The 26,666-nt window shown below is 41.4% G+C and overlaps 1 protein-coding gene across 2 annotated transcripts in view; it reads right to left on the bottom strand.

Moving 5' to 3' along the window:
- Window positions 1-10,972: 10,972 nt before the first annotated feature.
- Window positions 10,973-26,666, bottom strand: part of bcl11ba (BCL11 transcription factor B a) — a 63,440-nt gene continuing 47,746 nt past the window's right edge. Inside the window, exons 3-4 of one of the 2 annotated variants that reach the window (XM_075447869.1) lie at window positions 13,560-15,422; window positions 10,973-12,695 (exon numbers count right to left, since the gene is read on the bottom strand). In XM_075447869.1, coding sequence (XP_075303984.1) covers window positions 12,649-12,695; window positions 13,560-15,422 — 1,910 coding nt within the window. In that variant the 3' untranslated portion in view covers window positions 10,973-12,648. Of the gene's footprint in view, window positions 15,423-26,666 lie in introns of both variants that reach the window. The other variant, XM_075447868.1, reaches the window with a different exon arrangement.

The following is a 26,666-nucleotide window of genomic DNA, read 5'->3' as shown; positions in this document are numbered from 1 at the left end:
CAGAAAGGCTGGAGTTGGGCCCGGGATGAGCAGGGTGTGGGACTGGGAGCCTGAAGGAAAATGGAGGTGCGGGGGGGGTGTCTCTCACACTGAGGCAGGAAGGATTGAGATGGGCGAGAGAGATTAGGAGAGACAGAGGAGTGAGTGAGAGAGAAATATTGCAGAATGATAGAAAGAAGCAATCTAACTGAGACAGATGTGCCTGAAAAAAGACAAAGGAAGGTGACAGCTGACGTGAGAACGCTACATCTGCACTTCCTGTAAACACCAGCGTCCCTCTGAAAGAAGAGATACGGAAACAATAGAGAAAGCATAGCTGCGGTATGTAATAACTCATAACGTATTCATGTGAGGAAACGCTCTGTTCTGACGGGGTCTCACAGCCTCATGGAACCGGATCACCTGTGTGGTCGAAGGTAGTCCGGCTAGTTGGCTGGCGTTTTGCTTCTCAAAACAATATGCGTTCAACAGAGTAATACATTTGCATCACAAAATGGTTCTCCAGGAAAAAGTCAGACCTCACAATCTCTTGGCCCTATTTTCTCTCCCTTCGTATCACTGCCTGCTGCCGCCTGCCGACAGCCGCACCTGTTACGGTGTTTGCTGCTCGGAAGCAGGGGACTGCTCGCTCTGCACGGTCTACACAGCATAGCTACACACATACATTCATGTGTTGTAAAATACAAACGTACATAAATACATTGAAAGATATATAAATAGATAAATAGCCGGTAGTTTGTCAGGTTTTCAACACGTTGGGGATCTAAACGACTACTTTCTCGCCTGAAAATGTTTCAAATGTTGCTAAAGTTTACAGAGTTTAGAGCTTAAGAGAAATCAGCTTCAGGCCGGCTGATTTCGGCTCGGGCAGGAGCGAAATGCATTGTGGGTAAACGCTCTGCATACTGTCTGATCGATGAGTATGTAGTATGTAGTATATAGTATGTAGTATGGAAGTATGTAGTATGCAGTATGTAGTATGCAGTATGTAGTATGTAGTATGCAGTATGTAGTATGTAGTATGCAGTATGCAGTATGTAGTATGCAGTATGCAGTATGCAGTATGTAGTATGTAGTATGTAGTATGAAGTATGCAGTATGCAGTATGCAGTATGTAGTATGCAGTATGCAGTATGTAGTATGCAATATGCAGTATGCAGTATGTAGTATGCAGTATGTAGTATGCAGTATGCAGTATGTAGTATGCAGTATGTAGTATGCAGTATGCAATATGTAGTATGCAATATGTAGTATGCAGTATGTAGTATGCAGTATGCAGTATGTAGTATGCCGTATGTAGTATGCCGTATGTAGTATGTAGTATGTACTATGTAGTATGCAGTATGCAGTATGCAGTATGTAGTATGCAGTATGCAGTATGTAGTATGCAGTATGTAGTATGCAGTATGTAGTATGCAGTATGCAGTATGTAGTATGCAGTATGCAGTATGTAGTATGTAGTATGTAGTATGCAGTATGCAGTATGCAGTATGCAGTATGTAGTATGTAGTATGCAGTATGCAGTATGCAGTATGCAGTATGTAGTATGCAGTATGCAGTATGTAGTATGTAGTATGTAGTATGCAGTATGCAGTATGTAGTATGCAGTATGTAGTATGTAGTATGCAGTATGCAGTATGCAGTATGCAGTATGCAGTATGCAGTATGTAGTATGCAGTATGCAGTATGTAGTATGCAGTATGTAGTATGCAGTATGTAGTATGCAGTATGTAGTATGCAGTATGCAGTATGTAGTATGCAGTATGCAGTATGTAGTATGTAGTATGTAGTATGCAGTATGCAGTATGTAGTATGCAGTATGTAGTATGTAGTATGCAGTATGCAGTATGCAGTATGCAGTATGCAGTATGTAGTATGCAGTATGCGGTTTCGACACATCCAGGAGTTCCCAGCAGAGTGTGTTACTTTGCACTTTTTCCCTCCAGGAACCCAAATGCATCCTGAAAACGGAGCCGTCTATTTCAGGACTCCGAACAGCAAAGCAAATGATCAGCTGGCTGCAGCCATGAGTGTTTACCTGGGGGTGTCTGGTGTTTATTCCCCCGTAATTCAAACCTTTGTGGCCGGATTAAAGCGGGCTGCGTGGGCTTGCTGCATCACTTTGTTCCCTGTTTGAAAAGGCTGTAAAGTATCTGCTTCTGTAGTTTATATATTGTTTTTTGCTCTCAGTGAAACATTAAACCTCACAAAGCTCCCATCTCACCTCCTGGCTGTCTTCCAGCCTGCTGCTTTTTTTTTTACTGAAAGTCTTCCTCTGTGTAATCAGGGCCGGTGTCTGAAATAAAGTCTGTGAAACAAGGCTGGAGCGGAGCGATAATGGCGCTGATAGTGTCAATCACACCTCACCTCTCTCTCACCGTCTCTCCTGGCCTATAATCTCAGCTTTACCCCTGTAACCTCCTCTGGATTTCAAAGTGAAAAAAAATCGCCTTCAGTGGTCAGATCTATCTGATCTTATCTGCGCTCTCGCCGGCTTTAATGTAAGCAGATTCTCAATCAGCCAGGATGAATCCAATCACGGCCAAGGGGGAGGCGCAACAATCTAGGGCACTTTTCCCAATGACTGCTGCAGGCCAGGAGATTAGAGGACGGGGAGGAGGGGTTAGAAAGAGGAGGCCTTTCATTCAGCCACGCAGCACTGAATCACACATGTACACTGGAAAAAATGCCCCTCCAAAAATAAGTAAGAAAAACAACAAATAAAAGACGTTTTTGCTTGAAATAAGCAAAAAAATCTGCCAATGGAACTAGTGAAAATCGGCTTGTCAAGATTTTTCTTGAAATAAGATGTGATATTTAGGACTTTTGAGATAAAAGTGATCTTGAAATTAGCTTAAAAACTTCTTCAAATGTCAAAAGAAAAGCTTGTTTCATATGAACTCCGACTCAAAACAATTTGTTTTCAAGACTTTTTCACTTGTTAGATCGATTCTTTCAATGGAAGCTCAAGAACAAGCCGGAGGAATCTCATTTATACTTGGATCTTAATTCAGACAACTTAATTTAGCTTGACCAATGTGCAGAAATTTCACATATATTCATACAAGAGGTTTTCTGCTCACCTTATGTTCGGGCCCCTCGAATTGTCTGAAAAAAGGGTCCCCCTCGATCGCCTTCAGCAGTCCTCCCTCGGACCGTCCTTAAAATGTGCCATCCGGGTCACGACACCAAATTGTTAGATCGATTCTTTCAATGGAAGCCCAAGAACGAGCCGGAGGAATCTCAAGTTAAATAAAGTGTTTATTGGTATTCACACGTCAAAGCATATCAGCGCTGGGCTCAGTGGAACAGAGCTCCAGCAGGAAATCCGTCAGACTGAGCCTCGATTTCCGGGTATCATTTGCATTTATAGCCTCATAGGTTGGACTCACACTCGACCGAGTATGATTGGACATGAGTAGGTTCAACATGCTTCGTCATATTCTCTGGATCAGCCAAAACAATGTGTGTGTGTGTGTGTCAATCTGCACCTGTTTTCCTAATTGTTTTGTCTTCCCATTACTGGATCACTTTAGGTCATCGTGGAAAAGTACAGAGACTATTTAATTCATAATGTCTAAGAACAAAGCCAATTTTAACACACTTAACAAGATATTCCAGATGTATTGTCTTCAAACAAGTCCCTATATCTGGCTGAAATGGTTCTTGTTAGGCAGTTGTGTCTCATATTAAGTGTAATGAGATATTTTGACTAGAAATGAGACAAATATACTTGGTAAGACTTTGATTTTTTTCCACTCCACACTGGAAAAAATGCCCCTCCAAAGATAAGTAAGAAAAACAACAAATAAAAGACATTTTTGCATGAAATAAGCAAAAAAATCTGCCAATGGAACTAGTGAAAATCATCTTGTCAAGATTTTTTGAAATAAGATGTGATATTTAGGACTTTTGAGGTAAAAGTGATCTTGAAATTAGCTTAAAAACCTCTTCAAATGAAAAAAATAATAATAGTTTCGTATGAAATCCGAAGACTTTTTAATTTAACAAGATATTCCAGATGTATTGTCTTCAAACAAGTCCCTATATCTGGCTGAAATAGCACTTGTTAGGCAGTTGTGTCTCATATTAAGTGTAATGAGATATTTTAACTAGAAATGAGACAAATATACTTGGTAAGAATTTGATTTTTTCCAGTGTATTCATCACCTTTGCTTCCATTTGTCTAACCGCCCCGACTGCTCGCGGCTACGGAAATGCAAATTTCACTCCTCCTTCCCTTTTCTTAAAATGATTCCTGCCATATGGGCGCTAAGGAGGATGGGAGGAGGCAGTGTTTCTTCAAATCAGCATGACTACCGGTTGATTTATCCTAAAACTTTCCTCCCTCCTCCTCTGCCCGCCGTCTCTTCATGCCCGGTGACGGCTCTCCTTCCTCTCCTTCCTTCTCCTCTTCTCATTTCCAAAGCTTAACTTCATTGTCTCAAGCCCCTCTCCGCTTTCATCTTAAGACAAAGATTTATGTAAATCTTTGGGCCGGCGTTAATGCGGAGCGCCGTGTGAGAAATAGCATCCCTAAATCGTGGCATTGTTGTTGAAAATGACAAGGCAGGCCCGTTAATCCTACAATGCGATCATCCAAATGTGTCATAATGCCGTGTGTAGGCAGGCAAATCTGAATATCAAAAAGACGCTGCACACCTCTTATAGAGCGCCTTCAGGACTTCTTCTTTTAAAGAACTCTCCCTGCTTGTCACTTTGCTCGCATTCAGAACAGGGAATAAAACCCTTCGAACGCCTCAGTCCCCAGTTGGTTGCAGGGCAGAAATCCTCATCACATTTGGCTTGTTTTTCCCCACATACGAGGCTTTGATTCTCTCTGTATTTGGGGGGAAAGCGGCTGTGATTTTTAGAGATGGAGTCAATCGATATCCGGAGCTTTTGTCACTGAGATGTGTTTATCGCAGACAGAGGAACGTGAAGCAGATTCAAAGAGAAACAAAGGGCCGTTGCAACGCGTTTCACCAATAAGCAGAGCTGTTAGATCCAAGGACTCAGGTCAGCTGGTCCAGTCCAGAGTCCAGACTAAACATGGAGAAGCAGCATTTAGCTGTTATGCTGCAAACAAGTGGAACAAACTGCCAGTGGAGATTAAACTTTCACCAAATGGAGACATTTTTAAATCCAGGTTAAAAACATTTCTGTTCTCATGTGTCTATGCATGAAATCTGCACGCTATCTTTGAACTTATCTGGACTGTTGCTTGTAAGCAAGAAAATGTGTTGCCAAAACCTAAAGACATCACAGCAGCTTTAAAATATTTACTCTGGCTTCCAGTCAGTCACAGAATAGATTTTAAAAGCCTGCTGATGGTTTACAAATCCCAGAACGGTTTAGGCCCAAAATACATCTGTGATATGTTCAGAGAATATAAACCTACAAATAAATTTGATTTGATTTGATTTTGATTTGAATAATCAACCACCTTCTGCTGCTTTATGAGCAGTGAGAGGACTAGGGATGGGAATCGAGAACCGGTTCTTGTTGAGAACCGGTTCCCAGTGTTTCAATTTCTTGGAATCGTTTGGCGCTTTTGCAAACGATTCCCTTATCGGTTCCAGTGGGCGCGAATGATGTCACCACGCAACGTTGCGTGGCGAGTCCAGCGCAGCCAGCAGCCAGCAGTAAACATGGCGCCCAAGCGGTACAAACGCTCGAAAGTTTGGTTACACATCCCTAAAAAAGACGACAGCAGGGCAACTTGCAAAGTGAATATTTCACCAAAGGGAGGAAATACTACCAACATGCAATAACTATGAATGAATGATTAACGTTGGTGAATCTGAACCCAGCAGCGTTAGCAACGTTAGCATGTCCTCGGCTAACACTGCAGGTAACTAACTAACAAACACTGCCTATCATGTTAGCACCATTTGCCTGATTGTAAAAGCTGCTGTTAGTAACGGTTAAGGTTAAATGAATGCCTTCTCAGGCATTACATTTAGATGAAATCATGAGAGACAGAGCCTGACTGGCTCAGAGCCAGAGGCTGGTGGTACTACCCCCAGTTCACCTCTACCTCCAGCTTCTCCTTTCACCAGAGCAGGGAAGAGTTTAATTACCCAGGCCATGATAGACCAATGTGGACCTCACCGTTGTTGGGTTTGTAAGGTCACGACTCGTGTTACTTCTAAACTAAACAAAGTTGATGCTGATCGACCGGTTTGTTGTCCTTTTTCTCCAAATGAGAATCGATAAGGGAACCGACAAAGAACCGAATCGCTCAGCAGAATCGAAAAATGGAATTGGAATCGTAAAAATCTTATCAATTCCCATCCCTAGAGAGGACGCAGTGAGTCTGAGTCGCACCATCGCTGCTTTCTCAGGAAACAGCCATAAAACAGCCATAAAACAGGCGTGAAACAGGCGTGCCGATCCATTGGACGGGGACAGGACTGGTGACTGATGATGTTAATAATTACCCGGCGCGCTCAGGGACGCCGCGCTCTGATTGGCCATGAAACGTCTCCCATAATTAAACGGCCAGAGCCCACCTCCCCGTCCCCTCCCTCTGGGCTTCACCTCCTCACCCTTTCTCTCTTCCTCCGCCATCCCTCCATCCGATCAGGGAGGAGCCCCCGTGGGGGGATTTTGTCGGGCAGAGTAGCGGTGTTGATCTGGCGGGCTTAAGACCCCACTGTACCTGTCACCGGCGTGGCTTTGGCTTCTGACGACCAGCAGCTTAAGTCATTTGAAGTTGCTTTTTTTCTTTTTTTTTTTTAACGAGGAGGGAGGAGGCGCTGACAGCCAGTCAGGGTGTTGAAATAATTCCATCCTCTGAATAACCAGAGGTGTGTGTCTGACTTAATCCCCCCGAACACACACACATTTAACACATTTAACACATTTACAGTCAGACCTGGAAGCCGGCTGCAGGGACGGAGACGGCGGAGACACTATTGTCCAGCTGGCTTCTGACACACAACCAAAGTGATTCCACACAATCCAAACTGAGGAATTAGTGCGGCTCTGTGGAGCCTCTCAGATAACTCACTATTGAATATTAATGGGACGCACAATGAAAACCAAGGAGGGTGGCAACAAAATGATTAATTCATTCCCATTTTTGTTTGGTGTGAAAGTGTCTGAAAACAGCAAAAAACGTTTGTCACAGTTTCTCCCAAAACTGGCAACCACCCACGCTGGAACTTTAATGTTTAATCAATTATGTTGATTTGATAATCATTTGGAATCAGTTGTTTACCGGTTTAATTCACAACATTAGCACCAGTATATATATCGCTGGTGTCTGTTTGGCCTGCTTTTTTTCCAAATAAATGATTAGATTTTTTAATCTGTTTCCTCATCGAGGATCCGCCGCCTGCCTCTCTCGGTTTCTCCCCCTCTTACTGGGTCTCATTACTTCGCTTCCACTGTCTTTCTCTTGGCTGGGATAATCCCCCCTGTAGGGGACTTCAAAGCACGGGCCGGCCAGGGAAAAGCCTTAATTACCCATTTGCCTTGAAACTCAAGCCAAATCACAACTCGCCCGGGTCCGTCCAACTCCGCACTCGTGCCTCGCTCCCACTAATTGTGGCTCTGGATTTCTTCCTCTCCTCCTTTTTCTTCTCCTCTCTTTGCGCTGGAGACAGAACGATTAAATCCAAAGCAGATAGGAGGAATAAAGGAGGAATAAAATGCTGAAGCAGGTGACGGAAGGCCTAAAAACTAATGTTATTTCTCTTTCTTTGAATCATCTAATCATCATAACGTCTCATTTATGCATCGTCTTGTTCACTGGAAAAAATGCCCCTCCGAAAAAAAGTAAAAAAACAACAAATAAAAGACCTTTTTGCTTGAAATAAGCATAAAAATCTGCCAATGGAACTAGTGAAAATCGGCTTGTCAAGATTTCTTGAAATAAGATGTGATATTTAGGACTTTTGAGATAAAAGTGATCTTGAAATTAGCTTAAAAACCTCTTCAAATGTAAAAAAAAAAAGCTTGTTTCATATGATATGTGACTCAAAACAATTTGTTTCCAAGACTTTTTCACTTAACAAGATATTCCAGATGTATTGATTTTTTCCAGTGTTTGGAAAAACAATGAAGTCAGTCATACAACATTTTAACCACCTCTTGGAGACGAGCTACAGACGGTTACTGTGCCTGATTATTACCTTCAGACTGCTTTTTAAATTAACCGAATAAACCAGGACGCTGGAGAGATTTCAAGTTGCCTTCGAGAAGCTCAAAGAGAATAAAAAAATGTGCGTCGACGTCTTAGAGTTATTCTGTGAAAACGCAGCAGATTATAAAGAAATTGTGACAAAAATTACTGAAGATATCTGTGAAATAATCCGAGTGAAAAGGATTTTTCACCCTTCCAAAGGGAATAAATAGATATGAAGGTGTAATGACTTCTGAACTTTACATGGTTTCAGGGACTGAATGCGTCTGGTAAATGTTTTTAAAGCTGCGTGTCAGATTCAGATGTAGATGCACGGCATGGCTGCCCGTTAAAGAGCAGGAAAAAAGAAATAAATAAGTCAAACACTGGAAAAAATGCCCCAAAAACGTCTTGTATTTGTTGTTTTTCTTACTTATTTTTGGAGGGGCATTTTTTCCAGTGTTCCCTTCCCTTCCCTTCTTTCCCTCTGAGCCTTTTCACACTCTGTGAATTACGACCTACTGTACGAGTATTTACAGTAAGTGTGTCTGCAAAGGTTACATGAGTTTATTATGACATCTCTTTACAGAAATGCTCGCAGGCTAAATGTTCCCCGACAGATAAACTGTGGAAACAAAGGTAAAGCATGCACTGTAAAAAATGCCCCTCCAAAAATAAGTAAGAAAAACAACAAATAAAAGACGTTTTTGCTTGAAATAAGCAAAAAAATCTGCCAATGGAACTAGTGAAAATCGGCTTGTCCAGATTTCTTGAAATAAAATGTGATATTTAGGACTTTTGAGATAAAAGTGATCTTGAAATTAGCTTAAAAACCTCTTCAAATGTAAAAAAATAGAGCTTGTTTCATGTGAAATGTAACTCAAAACAATTTGTTTTCAAGACTTTTTCACTTAACAAGATATTCCAGATGTATTGTATTAAAACAAGTCCCTATATCTGGCTGAAATAGAACTTGTTAGGCAGTTGTGTCTCATATTAAGTGTAATGAGACACTCAATGAGACAAATATACTTGGTAAGATTTAGATTTTTTCCAGTGAACTGTCTCAGATATCATTCCAATGCCCAGCAGACGAGTTTATGTTCCTCCAAACAGCTGGAGCATTCATTCAGGAGTGTGTTCCCTTTTATTTGGAGCCTTTGAATATGTGTAAACTAACAGAAATATATTTATTGTTGTGTGTGTGTGTGTGTGTGTGTGTGTGTGTGTGTGTGTGTGTGTGTGTGTGTGTGTGTGTGTGTGTGTGTGTGTGTGTGTGTGTGTGTGTGCCATGCAGCGTGAAATAAAAAAAGAAGAGGCAGACAGTATGAGTCTGAACGTCATGTTTACTGGAACCAGCCAATGAAATCCAGCGGCTGTACCTCAGTGACATCATAGAGAACACAAGCTGCAGCCTAAGAGAGTTCTTCCATGTATTTCCATAAAGCCACATCACAAACAGCATCACATCCCCGACTCCGACAAGCCCCGCCCCCTCTGCATCTAAACATCATTACATAACAAAAGTGACATTTTTTTATCTGCGTCATCCTGCGCTTTCATGCCCGTGTGTCGGCAGAAACACGAGGGATTGTGGTTCCGATAAAAACTGCACACGGGAAATGTGAGGAGGCGGCTTTTTTCAGTGTAAAGACGGGGTTTAGCTCCCTTCTGGTGGGTGTGGTTGTGGTTTCCGTGGTCCGGTACGGCAGCAGTAAACGTGTCGGCCTTTATCGCCTCAGAACTTTACAAATGAGGAATATTCTACACTGGAAAAAATGCCCCTCCAAAAATAAGTCAGAAAAACAACAAATAAAAGACGTTTTTGCTTGAAATAAGCAAAAAAAATCTGCCAATGGAACTAGTGAAAATCGGCTTGTCAAGATTTCTTGAAATAAAATGTGATATTTAGGACTTTTGAGATAAAAGTGATCTTGAAATTAACTTAAAAACCTCTTCAAATGAAAAAAAAAAGCTTGTTTCATATGATATGTGACTCAAAACAATTTGTTTTCAAGACTTTTTCATTTAACAAGATATTCCAGATGTATTGTATTAAAACAAGTCCCTATATCTGGCTGAAATAGAACTTGTTAGGCAGTTGTGTCTCATATTAAGTGTAATGAGATATTTACACTAGAAATTAGACAAATATACTTGGTAAGACTTTGATTTTTTCCAGTGTAAGTGTAGATTGTGTCGCCATGGTCCCTCTCTGCGACAAAAAACAGCTCCAAGAACAAAAAAAAACGAGACAAACGAGCACACCGCGGGCATTTATAACAGCTTGTATTTGTGCTCTGTTCTCATGCAGGTGAGGCTCCGCCAGTCAGAAAAATCACAAACAAACCAAAAGGAAACAAAAAGGAATCATAGAAAAAACTATGTACAACAAAACATCAGGTTGCGGTTTTGTCATTAAAAGGCTGTTTAACAACCTTTATTTAATCCCATTCTGTACAGCATGATTCATTAACAACAGTACAAAGTGATCAGGTTCTGTTTGGGCAAACAGATTGTGGCAGCCGGTGAGTTGGATTGGAACAAAGTCGCCATCCCCCCTGCACCCAGTATAAGAGCAATGAGGTACCCGGACGGGGTACCCTATATTCACAAAGGATGCACACAGCCTACAAGTTAAAAAAGACAAGCTTCCGTAGGAAAGACAGCAAATGTCTACACATGTAAGTCAAACCATCCATGAAGAACAATCCATTCCAGAAGAAGAAAAAATAGATACAAGTCAGGATTTATCGGCAGAACGGTCGTTCCTCCTTCTGCTGATGGAGCGCCCCCCCCCACCACCACCGCCACCCAACCCCACCCAAAACCAAACCCCCATCCAAGTCTGTTACAGCTCAGTCATTTTTTTCAGCTCGTTTATTTTTTTTATTTCGTTACACCCAAGGCAGAAGAAAAAAGTTACTAAAACTTAAGACTTTTACAGTTTACAATGACGAAAAAACAGTTTTTTTTTTCAAAGAGACTCAACAATTCAGATCGGACTGCAAAATAAAAGATTTTTCTTAAAAAAAAACAGCATTTTTTCATATTTTTCGTGAAATGCCCAGGCATTTTTTCCAATATTACAAATACTGGTATACTTTTACAGTAAACAAGAAAAATGTAATATATATTCATATATATTTATATATATATATACTAAAACCCGTCACAAAATAAAACAACGAAATAAAAAAAATTTAAAAAAAGGAAACAATTATACACGCTGCCAACTTTTTGGCATTCAGAGAAAGTTCAGAAGCAAAACCTGAAAAGAATGTTTAAAACACACATACACACAAATATTATTTTCACCCTTTGTACTTGTATCAATACTGTAAACTTATTTAAGACAGAGTGCACTAAATTCCTTTCTAGTTTCTGCTTTTTCCTGATTTTTGTCCAGTCTCTTCCTTGACTTTTTGCGTGGCTTTTTGTCCACTCCTGGAATTTTTCCTTGTGAGTGAGGAATTTATTATATTTATCTATATATAGGTTTTTTTGTGCCTTTAAATGTACATATGCATACATATATACACACACAGACACATGGATATTGTGCTGGGTAATTAATTCTAAACCTAACTCAGCGTTTTTTGTTTGTTTTTTGTAAATTATTCTGTCGAGGTGTCAAATTACACATTTTTTTTTCTTCTGTTCAATTTGATGCTTCGTAAAAAGTGTTGCATTTGTCTGAGACAATAAATAGGAAGATCATTATTCAAGGCACACTCATGTCAAATTGAATGGCAGTACAAAAACTGTCCCATATAAATTATTATTTATTTATTCAATTTTATAGTGCCAGCATTGGGAGAGCTAAGCCTAACAATCCTGGCACTTCAGCATCAGGAGATCCCAAGCTCCACACCCTTTTCCGTCCCGTCTGTCTGCGTGTCGGATGGAGAAATCATAAAGTTTAAACCTCGTCAGCTTACAGAATAAATGGGATTTCATTCGTTAAAGTTCCCAAAACGAGGAGGGAATGACTTAAAAGGAACGTTAATGTTCGTAAAACTGAATAAAACTGCTGTTAACGATGACATAGCTCAGCACAAAAATGCATAGAAATGTTGATTTTTTTTTTTACAATGTTTTTCAAACACGAATCAGTTCAAATTATCTGCAGAAAAATCTGCTCCATGCATGCACACAACCCTCCCAAAAAACATGTGGTAATTATGATTTAAAGAATGAATATTTAAACACCAAACACGGCAAACCCTGTGATGAAATGGAAACCTGCAGCATAGGAACGGAATGGGTAAATAAAAGAAAGTAGTATAATTTACCCTGAGATGTCTCTGTGCTCTGTGTCTCCGTCTTCCATCTCGCTTTATGCATACTCATCATGGCTTCATGCTCACTTTACTTGTAATAAATAATAAAGCCTAAAAGATAACGTGGAGTCATGCAAAAACAATATACATGTGTCTATAAATGTAGTAGGAGGGGGAGGTGTGGGAGGCAGGAGGAATGGAGGGTGGTTGTCGTAGCGTTGTCAGAGCTTGGCACTATGTACCAGTCAGCAGCTGCCTAGTGGAGAGTCCGTTTCTTCTGGCTGGTTAGAACAAGGAAAAAGGGTTTATGAACCTTGGGATCCTCTTTTCATTTGATATTTACTGTCAATTATGACACTCAGTGCTACATATCCAATTATATTGACATATTTTAGAGTCAGTTTCATGCTACAATGCCAAAGGATTGTTGTCCGCGTATCGTCATCACACAAAATAAACTAATTCTAGCATTCTCAGTTTAACTTTTCAAATTGAAGATTGAATTCAGCATCTTTTTCAAGACAATTACACAGTTAGCTTAATATACAATTTCCTACAAGCAAGTGGCCGAAAAAATAAAAGACTTAAAATGGATTTCTCTCAGGATAAATAGCATGTGGGCTGAAAAAAAAAAAAAAAAAAAAAGGCTAAATCAAAGTAAACCGTAAAGAAAATGCCTAATAAAAAATGTACCTGCACATGCCAAAATACAAAATCCAATAAATACAGAAGTTATTGCACAGTTAAAGGCTCCACAATTCTTATAACTCAATGGACTGATTGTTTTAAAAATGAATGCCAAATGAGGCAGTTTAGACAGCTTCAGTTGTTGTTAAGATCTCTGTTTTGACTTCTTTTCTCAGTTGGCAGTTTTTTTGTTTTTTTTTTAATCAAAGACACAAAAAAATTAACCCAAAATGAATATAAAAAAGTATCCAGCTACCCCCTTTTTGTGTTTTTTTTTTTTAAGTCCCAAGTGTGTGGTGCAGAGTGTAGGAAAACTGGCCTTCAGGCCCTTTCTGCTTGTTCAATTTTGACCTCACTGGTCATCAAATGTTCGCCGTGCCACTTTTTCATATGTTTCTCCAGCGTGCTGTACACACTGAAGGGCATTTGGCAAATGTCACAGCGGTACACTTCCTTACCGAGCTGGCCGTGCGTCTTCATGTGGCGGGTGAGCTTGGAGCTCTGGGCGCACGCGTAGTTGCACAGCTCACACTTGTAGGGCCGCTCTCCGGTGTGGCTGCGCCGGTGCACCGTCAGGTTGCTACAGTTCTTGAACACCTTGCCGCAGTATTCGCACGTGTCGCAGCGCCTGCTGTCCTTGGAGCTCGGCCGACCCGGGCCGGGGCCCCCGCCCAGGTGGGGCGTGCTGCCCCCGCTGGCGGTGCCGCTGCGGCCGGACAGGCCGCCGTCCAGCAGGTCCCCCGGAGGCGTGGAGAACCGCAGGCTGCCGTTCTCCGACGAGTGCTCGGAGGAGGTGGCGAAAGGCGATTGTCTGGAGTCGGTGAAGCCTAGGAAAGGGTCTTTGATGAAGTGGCGGGAGGCGGCGTAGCCCACCAGCCACTGGGAGTACACGTTCTCGGAGGGGATGTGGGGGGCCGGGGGAATGTCCAGGTCCTTCTCGATCTTGATCCTCTTGTTTGAGGAGTTGGACAGAGCGGGGCTGGTGATGGGGGTGGGCTTACGGGGGAACAGGCCTGAGAAAGAGTCCCCGGAGCCACAGTTCCGGCCGTTAATGGTCGTCCTCTCGTCCTGCTGGTGGTGACCCATCTCCCCGACCACCGAATCTTCGTCTCTAATGTCCCGCTGGCCGTCCGAGACCCTCTTGGAGAAGGGCATCCTTTTACGATTGTCAACTATCAAGTTATTGTACTGTTGTATAGAGTTGAGGCCCCCGCCGTCCACCATCTTCTCCAGGGAAAGCGATGACTTCTCCTCCAGGGGAGGTTTGGAACCGTTCTCCCTGTTCCGGTAGAACTCGGACTCCATGCTGAAGTTCGATTCCGGGCGACTCTCGTTCTCCAGCTCCTCTTCTTCCTCCTCCTCCTCCTCCTCCTCGTTGCCCTCCCCGTGGAAGTCCCCGTCGCGGTTCTTAATCCCCTCGCCGGTCACGTCGCTGGTGCCCGGCTCCGGGGAGCTGGTGGTGGACAGGCCGTCGTCCGAGCGCCCCGTCATGGATCCGGCCTTGTGCATGTGGGTCTTCATGTGGCGCTTCAGCTTGCTGGCCTGGGAGCAGGCGTGGTCGCACAGCTGGCACTTGTACGGTTTCTCCCCCGTGTGGCTGCGTCGATGCACCACCAGATTGCTCTGGAACTTGAACGTCTTGCCGCAGAACTCGCAGGACTTGACCTTGTTCTGCGTCTGGGGAGGGGTAGTGCTGCTCGGGGGCATCGGCGGCAAGGGGGGGGTGCTCAGAAAGGGCGATTTGGGCCCCGCCTGGAATGGATTGGGGTTTAGTAGTCGGTGCATAGGGCTGGGCCTGCTCGGCGACAGCGGCGGCGTGCTGCTGTTAGTGTTCCCTGCCAGCTCGCGCAACCGCCTGGAGAAGTCCATGGACTGGGACTCCATGGCCATCGGCGTTAGCCGCATCACCCTCTCAAAGGCACTGGGGTGCTGCGAGATGAGGCCCATCTCCTCCACGCTCAGGCGCTCCAGCCGATGGGGGTCCAGGTGATGGCGGGGAGGCGGGCTGACGAAGGGAGGCGTGTTGGGGATGCGGTTCTCCACGAAGCCCGGGGGCGGTTCCCGAAGTAGGGGCCCCGTCATCCTCAGGAGGTGGAAGGGATTGTTTTCTCCCAGAAAGTTGGCGAGCGGGGACGGCGGGATGTCGTTGCCCATGGGCGGAGGCATGGTGAGACGAGGGGTGAGGGCGGTGCTGGAGGGGTTGGACTCCAGATAGATGCGGATGCCGTGGGTGTTCTGGGCGTGCTGCAGCAGGAACCAGGCACTGGGAAAGGGCTGCTTACAGGTGGTACATATGTAGTTGGAGGGCTCATCTCTGCCACCTGGAGACAGAAAGAACAGATTTAGTGTCTGACTCACGGACTCTCAGTGGATCAGGCAAAGAAAATGTGACTCTATTCAACATTCAAACTGTCATTAACAATAGATTTGTTTTAATAACAGCTCAAACTTTGTTTAGTGCAGAAGCAACAGAACGTAAACAAGAAAAATATATAGTAATATATATTCATATATATTTATATATATATACTAAAACCCGTCACAAAATTAAAAAAAAGGAAAAAATATACACGCTGCCAACTTTGGCATTCAGAGAAAGCTCACACTGGAAAAAAATGCCCCTCCAAAAATAAGTAAGAAAAACAACAAATAAAAGACGTTTTTGCTTGAAATAAGCATAAAAATCTGCCAATGCAACTAGTGAAAATCGGCTTGTCAAGATTTCTTGAAATAAAATGTGATATTTAGGACTTTTGAGATAAAAGTGATCTTGAAATTAGCTTAAAAACCTCTTCAAATGTAAAAAAAAAAGCTTGTTTCATATGATATGTGACTCAAAACAATTTGTTTTCAAGACTTTTTCATTTAACAAGATATTCCAGATGTATTGTCTTCAAACAAGTCCCTATATCTGGCTGAAATGGTACTTGTTAGGCAATTGTGTCTTATATCAAGTGTAATGAGATACTCAATGAGACAAATATACTTGGTAAGATTTAGATTTTTTCCAGTGTACACACAAATATTATTTTCACCCTTTTTGTACTTGCATCAACACTGTAAACGTATTTAAGACAGAGTGCACTAAATTCCTGATAGGAGCTGGAAAAGACCTTTTTTCATCACAAACGTGACGCATTTATCGTGAATTTGACGAGTGCGTTTTCACAGTCACGCCGGATTGGCCGACAAAATCCATGTTTTTTTTAGAGGTCCTTAATCTCTCGAGTGGCACAGAGAGAAAATATGTCTCTAAAAAACTGCCAAATTATCAAAGTGTGACTGCGTGACATATTCATTCAGGTTAGTTATTTACACTGGATGCCGCCATGTTAGTCATCTCGGGGCACTTAAGCCGGGCAGATAAGAACACGCTGCAGAGCAAAGCGTCACATATTTGATGTTTCTGAAACTGTTGCAGATGTTAAACTCATAAAGATGTTGGCAGATGTGCAGAGGAGACTTTTCTCTCTTCCTCTCCTTGACCTTAAGCGTTTATTTATTTATTTATTTATTTTTTACACAAAGGCACCCGTTTCCTTTTCGGGGATTAAGGAGCGGTGATAATTTAGCCGTCCAAACGTCCTTCAAAGCCTGGGTAATGCGAGATGATCACTACTCCTTGATGCCCCAAAAAGAAAAAGGGCACCTTGCCTGCTGCAAAATAAAGTGATATTGCCAGAAGGGGGGAATTTTTGGGGGGGGTTTGGACCTAATTACATGTCAGTGTTACGGGCTAATCTGAACAAACCGATCTCAGTAATGTGGGATAGAAACTTCATTTATCCTTTAACCTGCCGCTTCTTTTAAGCTTTCCTCAGTGGAATCTGCCACGTTTAATAAGTTCAGCCTCAAAAATGTGTGGATTTAATAGAAATAATATGATTCTAATACAAGTGCTTCAACCTGGTAAATAAGCACGTAACTAAAGGACGTGAAACAGCACTCATACACACACACTTAACACGTGAATGTGAGCACGCACGCAGATAAAGCTAATTGTGCTCTTGCTCTCTCTTGTATTAATTCAATGAAAGCTCATATTCTTGACCTAGTACACTAATTTCAGATAGCAAGCAAAGCATATGCTGCTCTAATTGTTTCCCTTATTCTTCGTGTGCGTTTGTGTGGCTGCGACTCACACACTGGGAAAAAAAATGCCCCTCCAAAAATAAGTAAGACAAACAACAAATAAAAGACGTTTTTGCTTGAAATACCCCTAGTGAAAATCAGCTTGTCCAGATTTCTTGAAATAAAATGTGATATTTAGGACTTTTGAGATAAAAGTGATCTTGAAATTAGCTTAAAAACCTCTTCAAATTTAAAAAAAAAGCTTGTTTCATGTGAAATATGATGTTTTCAAGACTTTTTCACTTAACAAGATATTCAAGATGTATTTGTATTAAAACAATATTGTGTCTTATATTATGTGTAATGAGATATTTGGACTGGAAATGAGACAAATATACTTGGTTTCCAGTGCACAAAGACAAACACAGCCATGAATTTATGCGCGGATTTAAAGTATGACGAGGAGATCTTTTTCTTTTCCGTAAATATTTTTACTGTAAATAAAAAAAAAATTTAAACAAATAAAACAGTTTAAATTGAAATTAATTGCAGGTAAAAAAAAAAATATCCAAAATATCCTGGAATGAGTTTATATATCAGAGTGTGAATAATATTTCATCTTTTTTAATAATTCAATTATTCATTTTTTTTAATAAATGTGTAATTATTTATGAATAAAGCTTCCACGGTCAGTGGAGTGTGTGCGCGCTAAGGAGGAGCAGAGAGGTGGAACAGCTGTTCACCTCCACAGTAAAGCCTTTAGACTTAATTATAGCGGACATTCACACACACATGCACATGCACATGCACAGGATGGAAATAACAGCTCCCCGTGTCTCAGCTTTTGTTTCTCACTCTCTCCGACACACACACACACACTCAAGCTGTTTCAGAGCTGCATCTTAACACCGTTAACACTCCAGAAAAAGCAACATTCCCTCCCTCTGTTCCTGCCCACATCCCCCGTGCTCCTCCAAACTTCTCCTCCGCCGATGGAAGTCACGTTTGGGGCGGGAGGTGTTCGTTTCTGTTTGATAATTACAACAGAGCAATGTGTGTGTGAGAGATGATGCACGGTGATGTCTCTCTGGCCACACTGGAGGGAGTGGGTCATGCTATTTGCTATTTGTTTGTAGTGTGCATGTGTGTGTGTGCACGTGTGTGTGCGTGCACGTGAGCGCGCCCTCCCGGGGGAAGGGAGTCTAACGCAGATGGCAAATAAAGTATGCAGCCTGAGGCGAGAGCACATTATGCTAATTCTAATGTCAGCTGTACTTTAATATACGACTCTATTTAATCACCCCATTATTTCCTATTTCCATATGAAAAAACAGGCAGAGCGAGCGAGCTGCTCATCACTTTATTTGGTGCAAGGCAGAGCGCCGTGTTTTATGGAGTGGAGGAGAAAACACACTTCCTCCTCAGCATCTGCACCGAGGCCGCCTTCCCTTCCCTGGGAAAAATCAAAGTCTTACCAAGTATATTTGTCTCATTTCTAGTCCAAATATCTCATTACACTTAATATCAGACACAACTGCCTAACAAGTTCTATTTCAGCCAGATATAGGGACTTGTTTGAAGACAATACATCTGGAATATCTTGTTAAATGAAAAACTCTTGAAAACAAATTGTTTTGAGTCAGATTTAATATGAAACAAGCTTTTTTTTTCATTTGAAGGTTTTTAAGCTAATTTCAAGATCACTTTTATCTCAAAAGTCCTAAATATCACATTTTATTTCAAGAAATCTTGACAAGCCGATTTTCACTAGTTCCATTGGCAGATTTTTTTGCTTATTTCAAGCAAAAACGTCTTTTATTTGTTGCATTTTTTCCAGTGTTCCCTTCCCTTCCCTTCTTTCCCTCGGAGTCTTTTCACACTCTCTGAATTACGACCTACTGTACGAGTATTTACAGTAAGTGTGTCTGTGAAGGTTACACAAGTTTATTATGACATCTCTTTACAGAAATGCTCGCAGGCTAAATGTTCCCCGACAGATAAACTGTGGAAACAAAAGGTAAAGCATGCACTGTAAAAAATGCCCCTCCAAAAATAAGTAAGAAAAAACAACAAATACAAGATTTTTGGGATTTTGGGCTTACTTTGGATACTTTGGGCTAAACAGAATGTTAAGGACGTAGAAACGGAGCTCGGATAGAATGCAAACAGAAGCAAATGTTCCCGTCTAATAACCTGTGGAGTGTTTTATGTAAAAGCAGAAGCTGAGGAGGCTCTCCCCTCGTCCAGTTGTGCTCCGACTGCTCTGATTCCATCAGACAGTCATTTCATCACCCCGACAGACGAGAGAAAAACATGGAATCTGATGTTAAAGGTAAGGAGGAGGCCGGCTCACACACGGCTTCAGCTGCATTAAAAACAACAGATGCAAAAAAATAAAACCGGCTTTTTCATTCACACACACACACTGCAGAAAACGTGCGCGCCCGCGTGCACGTTGTCGAAGCAATTTAAACCCACCGTGATGTAAAATGGAAAGTGGTGAAGTGGAAATGGAGAGAAAAACACGAAACAGAAATATAAATAATTAGAATAAAACAAAACAGACAATTTCATGGAGCTTGCTCCTTAGTATGATAGCAATTTCTTATCATTAGCTTCATAATACACTCCTTTAACTGTGGGTGCTGTTATTAACTGCAGCTGTGTGTAACCGGGGGTGATTTCGCTGTCTGGAGGGCCTCGTTCATGAGACTTTAGGAAGAAAATGCTCTGAATTTCACTGTAAAGACGTCTGTGTGTGACCTGCTTTTGTTTCTAATCTTCACTCTGAGGAGTTCGTCCCTTCTGTTTCTGTTTCTGGTTCTGATTTCAGAACCGAGAACCCAAATAAAACTGCATCCACTCTCTCTGCTTTTATGATATTAATGGCATTTAATCGGTGTGTGAATGTGACCCGCGGTTTAAAAAGTGCAATAAAAACAGCCCGTTTACCACTGTGGTTCAGACACTGTTTATATATGCAAATGATTCATTAAGGGAGTGTTGGCATCCGTTCATGGCTGAAAATGAGAGTGGAAATCAGGTTTGAGCTCGTGTCACCATGATTGAGATCCATAAGAGATAAACAAACATGTGCACGGCGCGCCGTTATGAATCCAATGAAAAGGACGCATGGACACGTCTCTGCCTTTGTGTTTTAGTCATGAAACTACTTACAGTTTTTAAAGGTGGCCACGGCAGTCGGGACTGTTTTCTAAAATCAAATCAAATCAAATTTATTTGTAGCACATTTCATGTACAAACAGTTCAAAGTGCTTTACATAAAATAAAAGCATTGCAGCAGGGAGTGCAAGAAGCATTAAAAATACATAAAATAATATAAAGAGAAACAAATAAAATCATTTAAATGAATTAAAATCAGGCAACAGTCTAGATAAGTTAAAAGATATTTCATGCATAGACACATGAGAACAGAAATGTCTTTAACCTGGATTTAAAAATGTCTCCATTTGGTGAAAGTTTAATCTCCACTGGCAGTTTGTTCCACTTGTTTGCAGCATAACAGCTAAATGCTGCTTCTCCATGTTTAGTCTGGACTCTGGACTCTGTGTCATTCCTGACAGAAACTTCATCTGGTGCATTTTAAAGGCAAACAAGCTCACTGTTAACATTGGTTTTAATTAGGGCCGGGCCAGTTAACTCGTTATTAGTGAGTTAACTCGTCATTATCGCGTTAACTACTTATTATAACGTTAGCTAGTTATTATCGACATAACACGTTATTATCGCTTTGACTCGTTATTATCACGTTAACTAGTTATTATCATGTTAACTAGTTATTATCACGTTAACTAGTTATTATCATGTTAACTAGTTATTATCGCGTTAACTAGTTATTATCATGTTAACTAGTTATTATCGCGTTAACTTGTTATTATCGCGTTAACTTGTTATTATCGCGTTAACTCGTTATTATTGCGTTAACTTGTTATAATCACGCTAACTAGTTATTATCGCGATAACTCATTATTATCGCGTTAACTAGTTATTATCGCGTTAACTTGTTATTATCGCGTTAACTCGTTATTATCGCGTTAACTTGTTATTATCGCGTTAACTCGTTAATAATTTAACGCCGATAAATATTTTATCGCAAATTAATGCAAGTTTTTTATTATTATTATTTTTTGGGGCTTTTGTGCCTTTAATGGAAAGTTCAGAGAGACAGAAAGCAGGGGGCAGAGAGAGGGGGAACAACATGCAGCACAGGGCCGTCCAATGTGGGACTCGAACCGCCTGCTCAACCCACTACGCCACGGACCACCCCTGTTTTACTATTTATTTTATTATTGTAAAAGTCTGTTGCTCACAGGCTTTTATTTTGTAAAAGTCTGTCGCTCACAGGCTTTTATTATTGTAAAAGTCTGCTGCTCACAGGCTTTTATTTTGTAAAATTCTGCTGCTCACAGGCTTTTATTTTGAAAAAGTCTGCTGCTCACAGGCTTTTATTTTGAAAAAGTCTGTTGCTCACAGACTTTTATTTTGAAAAAGTCTGCTGCTCACAGGCTTTTATTTTGTAAAAGTCTGTAGCTCACAGGCTTTTATTTTGTAAAAGTCTGTTGCTGTCTGCTGTGGAACAGGAAAAGAAAGTAATCGGAGGATCCACCAAACATGGAGAAGGGTACGGAACTTTTACTCGGCCATTTTCATGTTAAAGTTCTTCCAGACGGCGGAGTCGACAGAACCAAAGTCATCTGTAAACACTGCCAAGTTGAATTGTCTTCTCAGCGTAGTAGTTCCAGTCTAAAATATCACTTAAAGGCAAAACACACAACTGATAGCAGCAAGTCATTCAAGGAAACAGACAGTGGAGCGAGGCTTCTACATAAAAACTACAGAAAGATGCTGATGTTAAAAGTGTGTTTGCACAACAAATGTTATGTCACTTTCATTCATATGGCAGCACATTTAAAATAAAGCTAAATGCTAAAAGCTATACGCTACTTTTGGATTCATTTTTGGATTCTGCGTACAAATGCGATTAATCGTGATTAATCAGGGAAATCATGTGATTAATTAGATTAAAGATTTTAATCGATGATGGAGCTGCTATTTTCACAGGATAAAATTCTAAACTCATATCACTTTATAATTAATCTCTACTTTTCACACAATGTCAAAAATAAACTGCAGCATTTAGTGATGAACAGCAGAAAGTTGCCGAAGGACAAAGCAGAAAAATGGTCTCTGAATGGCTAAAGAGGAGGATCAGCACACACACACGTTCGTTTTTTCCGTCTGAGCGAAACAAACACTGATGGTCACGTGATGAGGAGAAAGGCTGGTGTGAAAGAAACTGATAAAACGAAGCTGCTCAGAATGGACCGGAGGAGTTCAGCTGCCAGTGGAAGTGCAGCCTGGCGCTCTGCCTCTGTTTTCTTTGGCTCACACACACATTTTCGTCCTCGCGCTGATACAAAATCAGCCGTCAAAAATGTAAGAGCGGAGCTAAAATAATCATCAAACCGTTTTAAGAAAAAGAGGAAAATAGAACAAAAATTCTCCAGCTCAGAATTTTCTTTTCTATCGGCTCGTCCAAATAGGTCGAGCATCTTCGTGTGAGAGATTTAACTAAGCACTGGAAAAAATGCCCCTCCAAAAATAAGTAAGAAAAACCACAAATAAAAGACGTTTTTGCTTGTAATAAGCAAATCTTGTCAAGATTTTTTTAAATAAGATGTGATATTTGGGACATTTGAGTTAAAAGTGATCTTGAAATTAGCTTAAAAACCTTCAAATAAAAAAAAAAAAAGCTTGTTTCATGTGAAATGTGACTCAAAACAATTTATTTTCAAGACTTTTTCATTCAACAAGATATTCCAGATGTATTGTCTTCAAACAAGTCCCTATATCTGGCTGAAATAGAACTTGTTAGTCAGTTGTGTCTCATATTAAGTGTAATGAGATATTTGGATTAGAAATGAGACAAATATATTTGGTAAGACTTTGATTTTTTCCAGTGAGAGGAGGAACATCAAATGGGCCGGCTTCCATCCCTCCCTCATCCCTCCATCCTGGCTTCAGGTGATCCCTCCTCCTCCCGCTTCACTTCCACACAGTATCAAACTCTCATTACCTGCTGATTCCACTTTTCACTATGATTCAATTTGCCGTAATTACTGCAGCCGCCGCTAATAAAAAAAAAGGGGAAGAGAGGCTGGAAAAGCAAAGGTGCAGAGGTCAACTGGCAGTTAGCAGCGTTCATTTCCATCTCAGTGTATTCATCTGGGGCGGCTAATGGCCCAATTTTCTCCCCCTCAGTCCTCAATAAATATTGCTGGAATTACAGGTTAAATAGCTAAATTAAATCACAGCCATTACAGATGGAGGAGGGAGGAAGAGAGGAGCAGAGAGGGAGTCAGATATGTACAATTACTGGGGAAGTGTGCGATTAATGCGGCGCGTATAAGAGGAGCGCCGTCGGATTATAGCATCCAATTATCACACAGATCCTCGTTCTGTGGCCAGAGGCCGAACGGGAGCCAAACGGGAGCCGAACGGGAGCCGAACGGAGCCGACGCTCACGGCTTCTTCTTCCGTTTCATCCACTGGACGTCAAACAAAAAGACTTCATTCAAACTCGGACCAAACGTTTGAAGATGGAGCTTTTATTTGACTTATTTACCTGAAGTGTGGACTCGTTTTATGCTGCACTAAACAGTCCTTCATCCCAATCTGGAAAAAATGCCCCTCCAAAAATAAGTAAAAAACAACAAATAAAAGACGTTTTTTGCTTGAAATAAGCAAAAAAATCTGCCAATGGAACTAGTGAAAATCGGCTTGTCAAGATTTCCTGAAATAAGATGTGATATTTAGGACTTTTGAGTTAAAAGTGATCTTGAAATTAGCTTAAAAACCTCTTCAAATGTAAAAAAAAAGCTTGTTTCATTTGATATGTGCATCACACTGCAGTGTGTTACAGATATCTATCGCCTCCGGTTCCAATCGGCATTGATGGAAACACAACAACCTCTTTTTCTTTACTGAAACACGTTTACTGCCCATGAAGCCTCACATTGAGGGTTTGAAGCTGGTAGCAGCAACATGCTGACTGATTTATTTTTACCGTTAGCTTACAGGCTGCAGCTACTGGACCGGTTCTGAATTACACTCATGTCTGATGCTGCGACGCTGTGAGAGAAAACCTCAGAGACATCCTGCTGCCTCTGACTTCCTCTGTGGGGATAATGGCTGAGGTAGGTACAGCTTTAAGAGCAGAGCGACAGTCTGGAAGTGATTTAACCTAACTGAAAGGTTCAGGTGTCTCAACCTAACCGTGGCGTGGCTTTTCCTAAACCTAACCAAAATGCTTAAGAGCCTCAACATAACCAAGAGGTTTAATTGGCAAAGTCTAACGCAAAATTGTAAGTGACTTTAGTATGCGAGTTTGACTAAACAAGAAGTTCCCGGATGCATACTCGATTCTCTGAAATGTTGGGTATGCATCATGAGGTTACTACTCATACTCAAACTACCCAAGATGCAACGTAACGTGACGTCGCCGATCGTCATTTCCTGTCAAAACGGCAGTTTCAAGCTAGCTACAACGAGGGTAGGTTCACTTCCTGTTTTCAAAACAAAAGCACCAATTGTATGGTAATGGCTTTCCCTATGATAAAAGGCAACGGGTATTTTATTTTGTGAAAATAACAGGAAGTGCGTTAGCTCACTGCGGCTAGCTTTAGTAGCGCCGAATTCGTGGGAACAAAATTGTAAATAGCCGGTATTTTGTCAGGTTTTCAACACGTTGGGGATCTAAACGACTACTTTCTCTCCTGAAAATGTTTCAAATGTTGCTAAAGTTTACAGAGTTTAGAGCTTAAGAGAAATCAGCTTCAGGCCGGCTGATTTCGGCTCGGGCAGGAGCGAGATGCATTGTGGGTAAACGCTCTGCATACTGTCTGATCGATGAGTATGCAGTATGCAGTATGTAGTATGTAGTCTGTAGTATGTAGTATGCGGTATGTAGTATGCAGTATGCAGTATGCAGTATGCGGTATGTAGTATGCAATATGCAGTATGCAGTATGTAGTATGGAAGTATATAGTATGCAGTATGTAGTATGGAAGTATGTAGTATGTAGTATGCAGTATGTAGTATGTATTATGCAGTATGTAGTATGGAAGTATGTAGTATGTAGTATGCAGTATGCAGTATGTAGTATGTATTATGCAGTATGTAGTATGGAAGTATATAGTATGCAGTATGTAGTATGGAAGTATGTAGTATGTAGTATGCAGTATGCAGTATGTAGTATGTAGTATGCAGTATGCAGTATGTAGTATGCAGTATGCAGTATGTAGTATGTAGTATGTAGTATGCAGTATGCAGTATGCAGTATGTAGTATGCAGTATGCGGTTTCGAACACAGCCAGTTTCGTGCCGTGGATCTACTTGCACGAGCCGCCGGCTGCTCTCAGCCTTTTATTCCACTTGTAAAAACTTTTCTTGCACACTTAAGTGGTGATTTAAGATCTTAAAGCGCCCCTCACCCCACAAAAAACACCCTGCGTTGCCTCAGAGTTAGTGCACGGCCACAGTTCCGTGCACATCAGGCGTGTGCACGCAGCCAGAGGAAGAAGAAGAAGACGGAACCTTGTTGCTCGCGGGGAATTAAGAGGTGTTTATTTCATGCGTCTCCCCGTCTAATGAGACGGCTTCTGAAGCAGGGCGCGCTTGGCGCCGCGTTGCCAGTGTTCTTTAAGGAGTCTGTTAGCTGTGAATGAAGTGGTTTGGGTGCAGGCTTTTAAAGTCAACCCAACGTGCATTTAAAAGTGGATTTAACAGCTCACAACTGAAATCATTACAGGACCACACGGAGCAGCAGCTTTAATTAAATTGCTGGCGCTGAACAGGACGTGGAGATCTTTTTTCGCTCTTTTTTCCTGGTCTGAGTGGCGGATTCGCTCTGCTTCCACGCCGCTCTCAGGGCTCTCCGGCCCGGCCAGACTCAGAAGTGCTGCTGGGAGATGTGAGTCATCTCTGGGCTCAGCTCACCGCAGATGCTGCTGGCCAAAAACCAAGAGGCAAACCCCAAAAACTCCTCCTGCCACAGAGGCTGTTACTGTCAGGCGAGCTGGTGCCCGTCCAACAGGTTTCTGCCTTCTTTCAACTGCAACACCGAGGGCAGAGTTCAGCGTTTTAAAGGAGAAAATAAATAAATCTGCACTGGAAAAAAATGCCCCTCCAAAAATAAGTAAGAAAAACAAAAACAAATAAAAGACGTTTTTGCTTGAAATAAGCAAATAAATCTGCCAATGGAACTAGTGAAAATCGGCTTGTCAAGATTTTTCTTGAAATAAAATGTGATATTTAGGACTTTTGAGATAAAAGCGATCTTGAAATTAGCTTAAAAACCTCTTCAAATGTAAAAAAAAAAAAGCTTGTTTCATATGATATGTGACTCAAAACAATTTGTTTTCAAGACTTTTTCATTTAACAAGATATTCCAGATGTATTGTCTTCAAACAAGT

Source organism: Odontesthes bonariensis, chromosome 17 (genome assembly GCF_027942865.1).
Source record: "Odontesthes bonariensis isolate fOdoBon6 chromosome 17, fOdoBon6.hap1, whole genome shotgun sequence".
NCBI classification, from domain to species: Eukaryota; Metazoa; Chordata; class Actinopteri; order Atheriniformes; family Atherinopsidae; genus Odontesthes; species Odontesthes bonariensis.
This window is presented reverse-complemented; position numbering and strand designations above follow the sequence as displayed.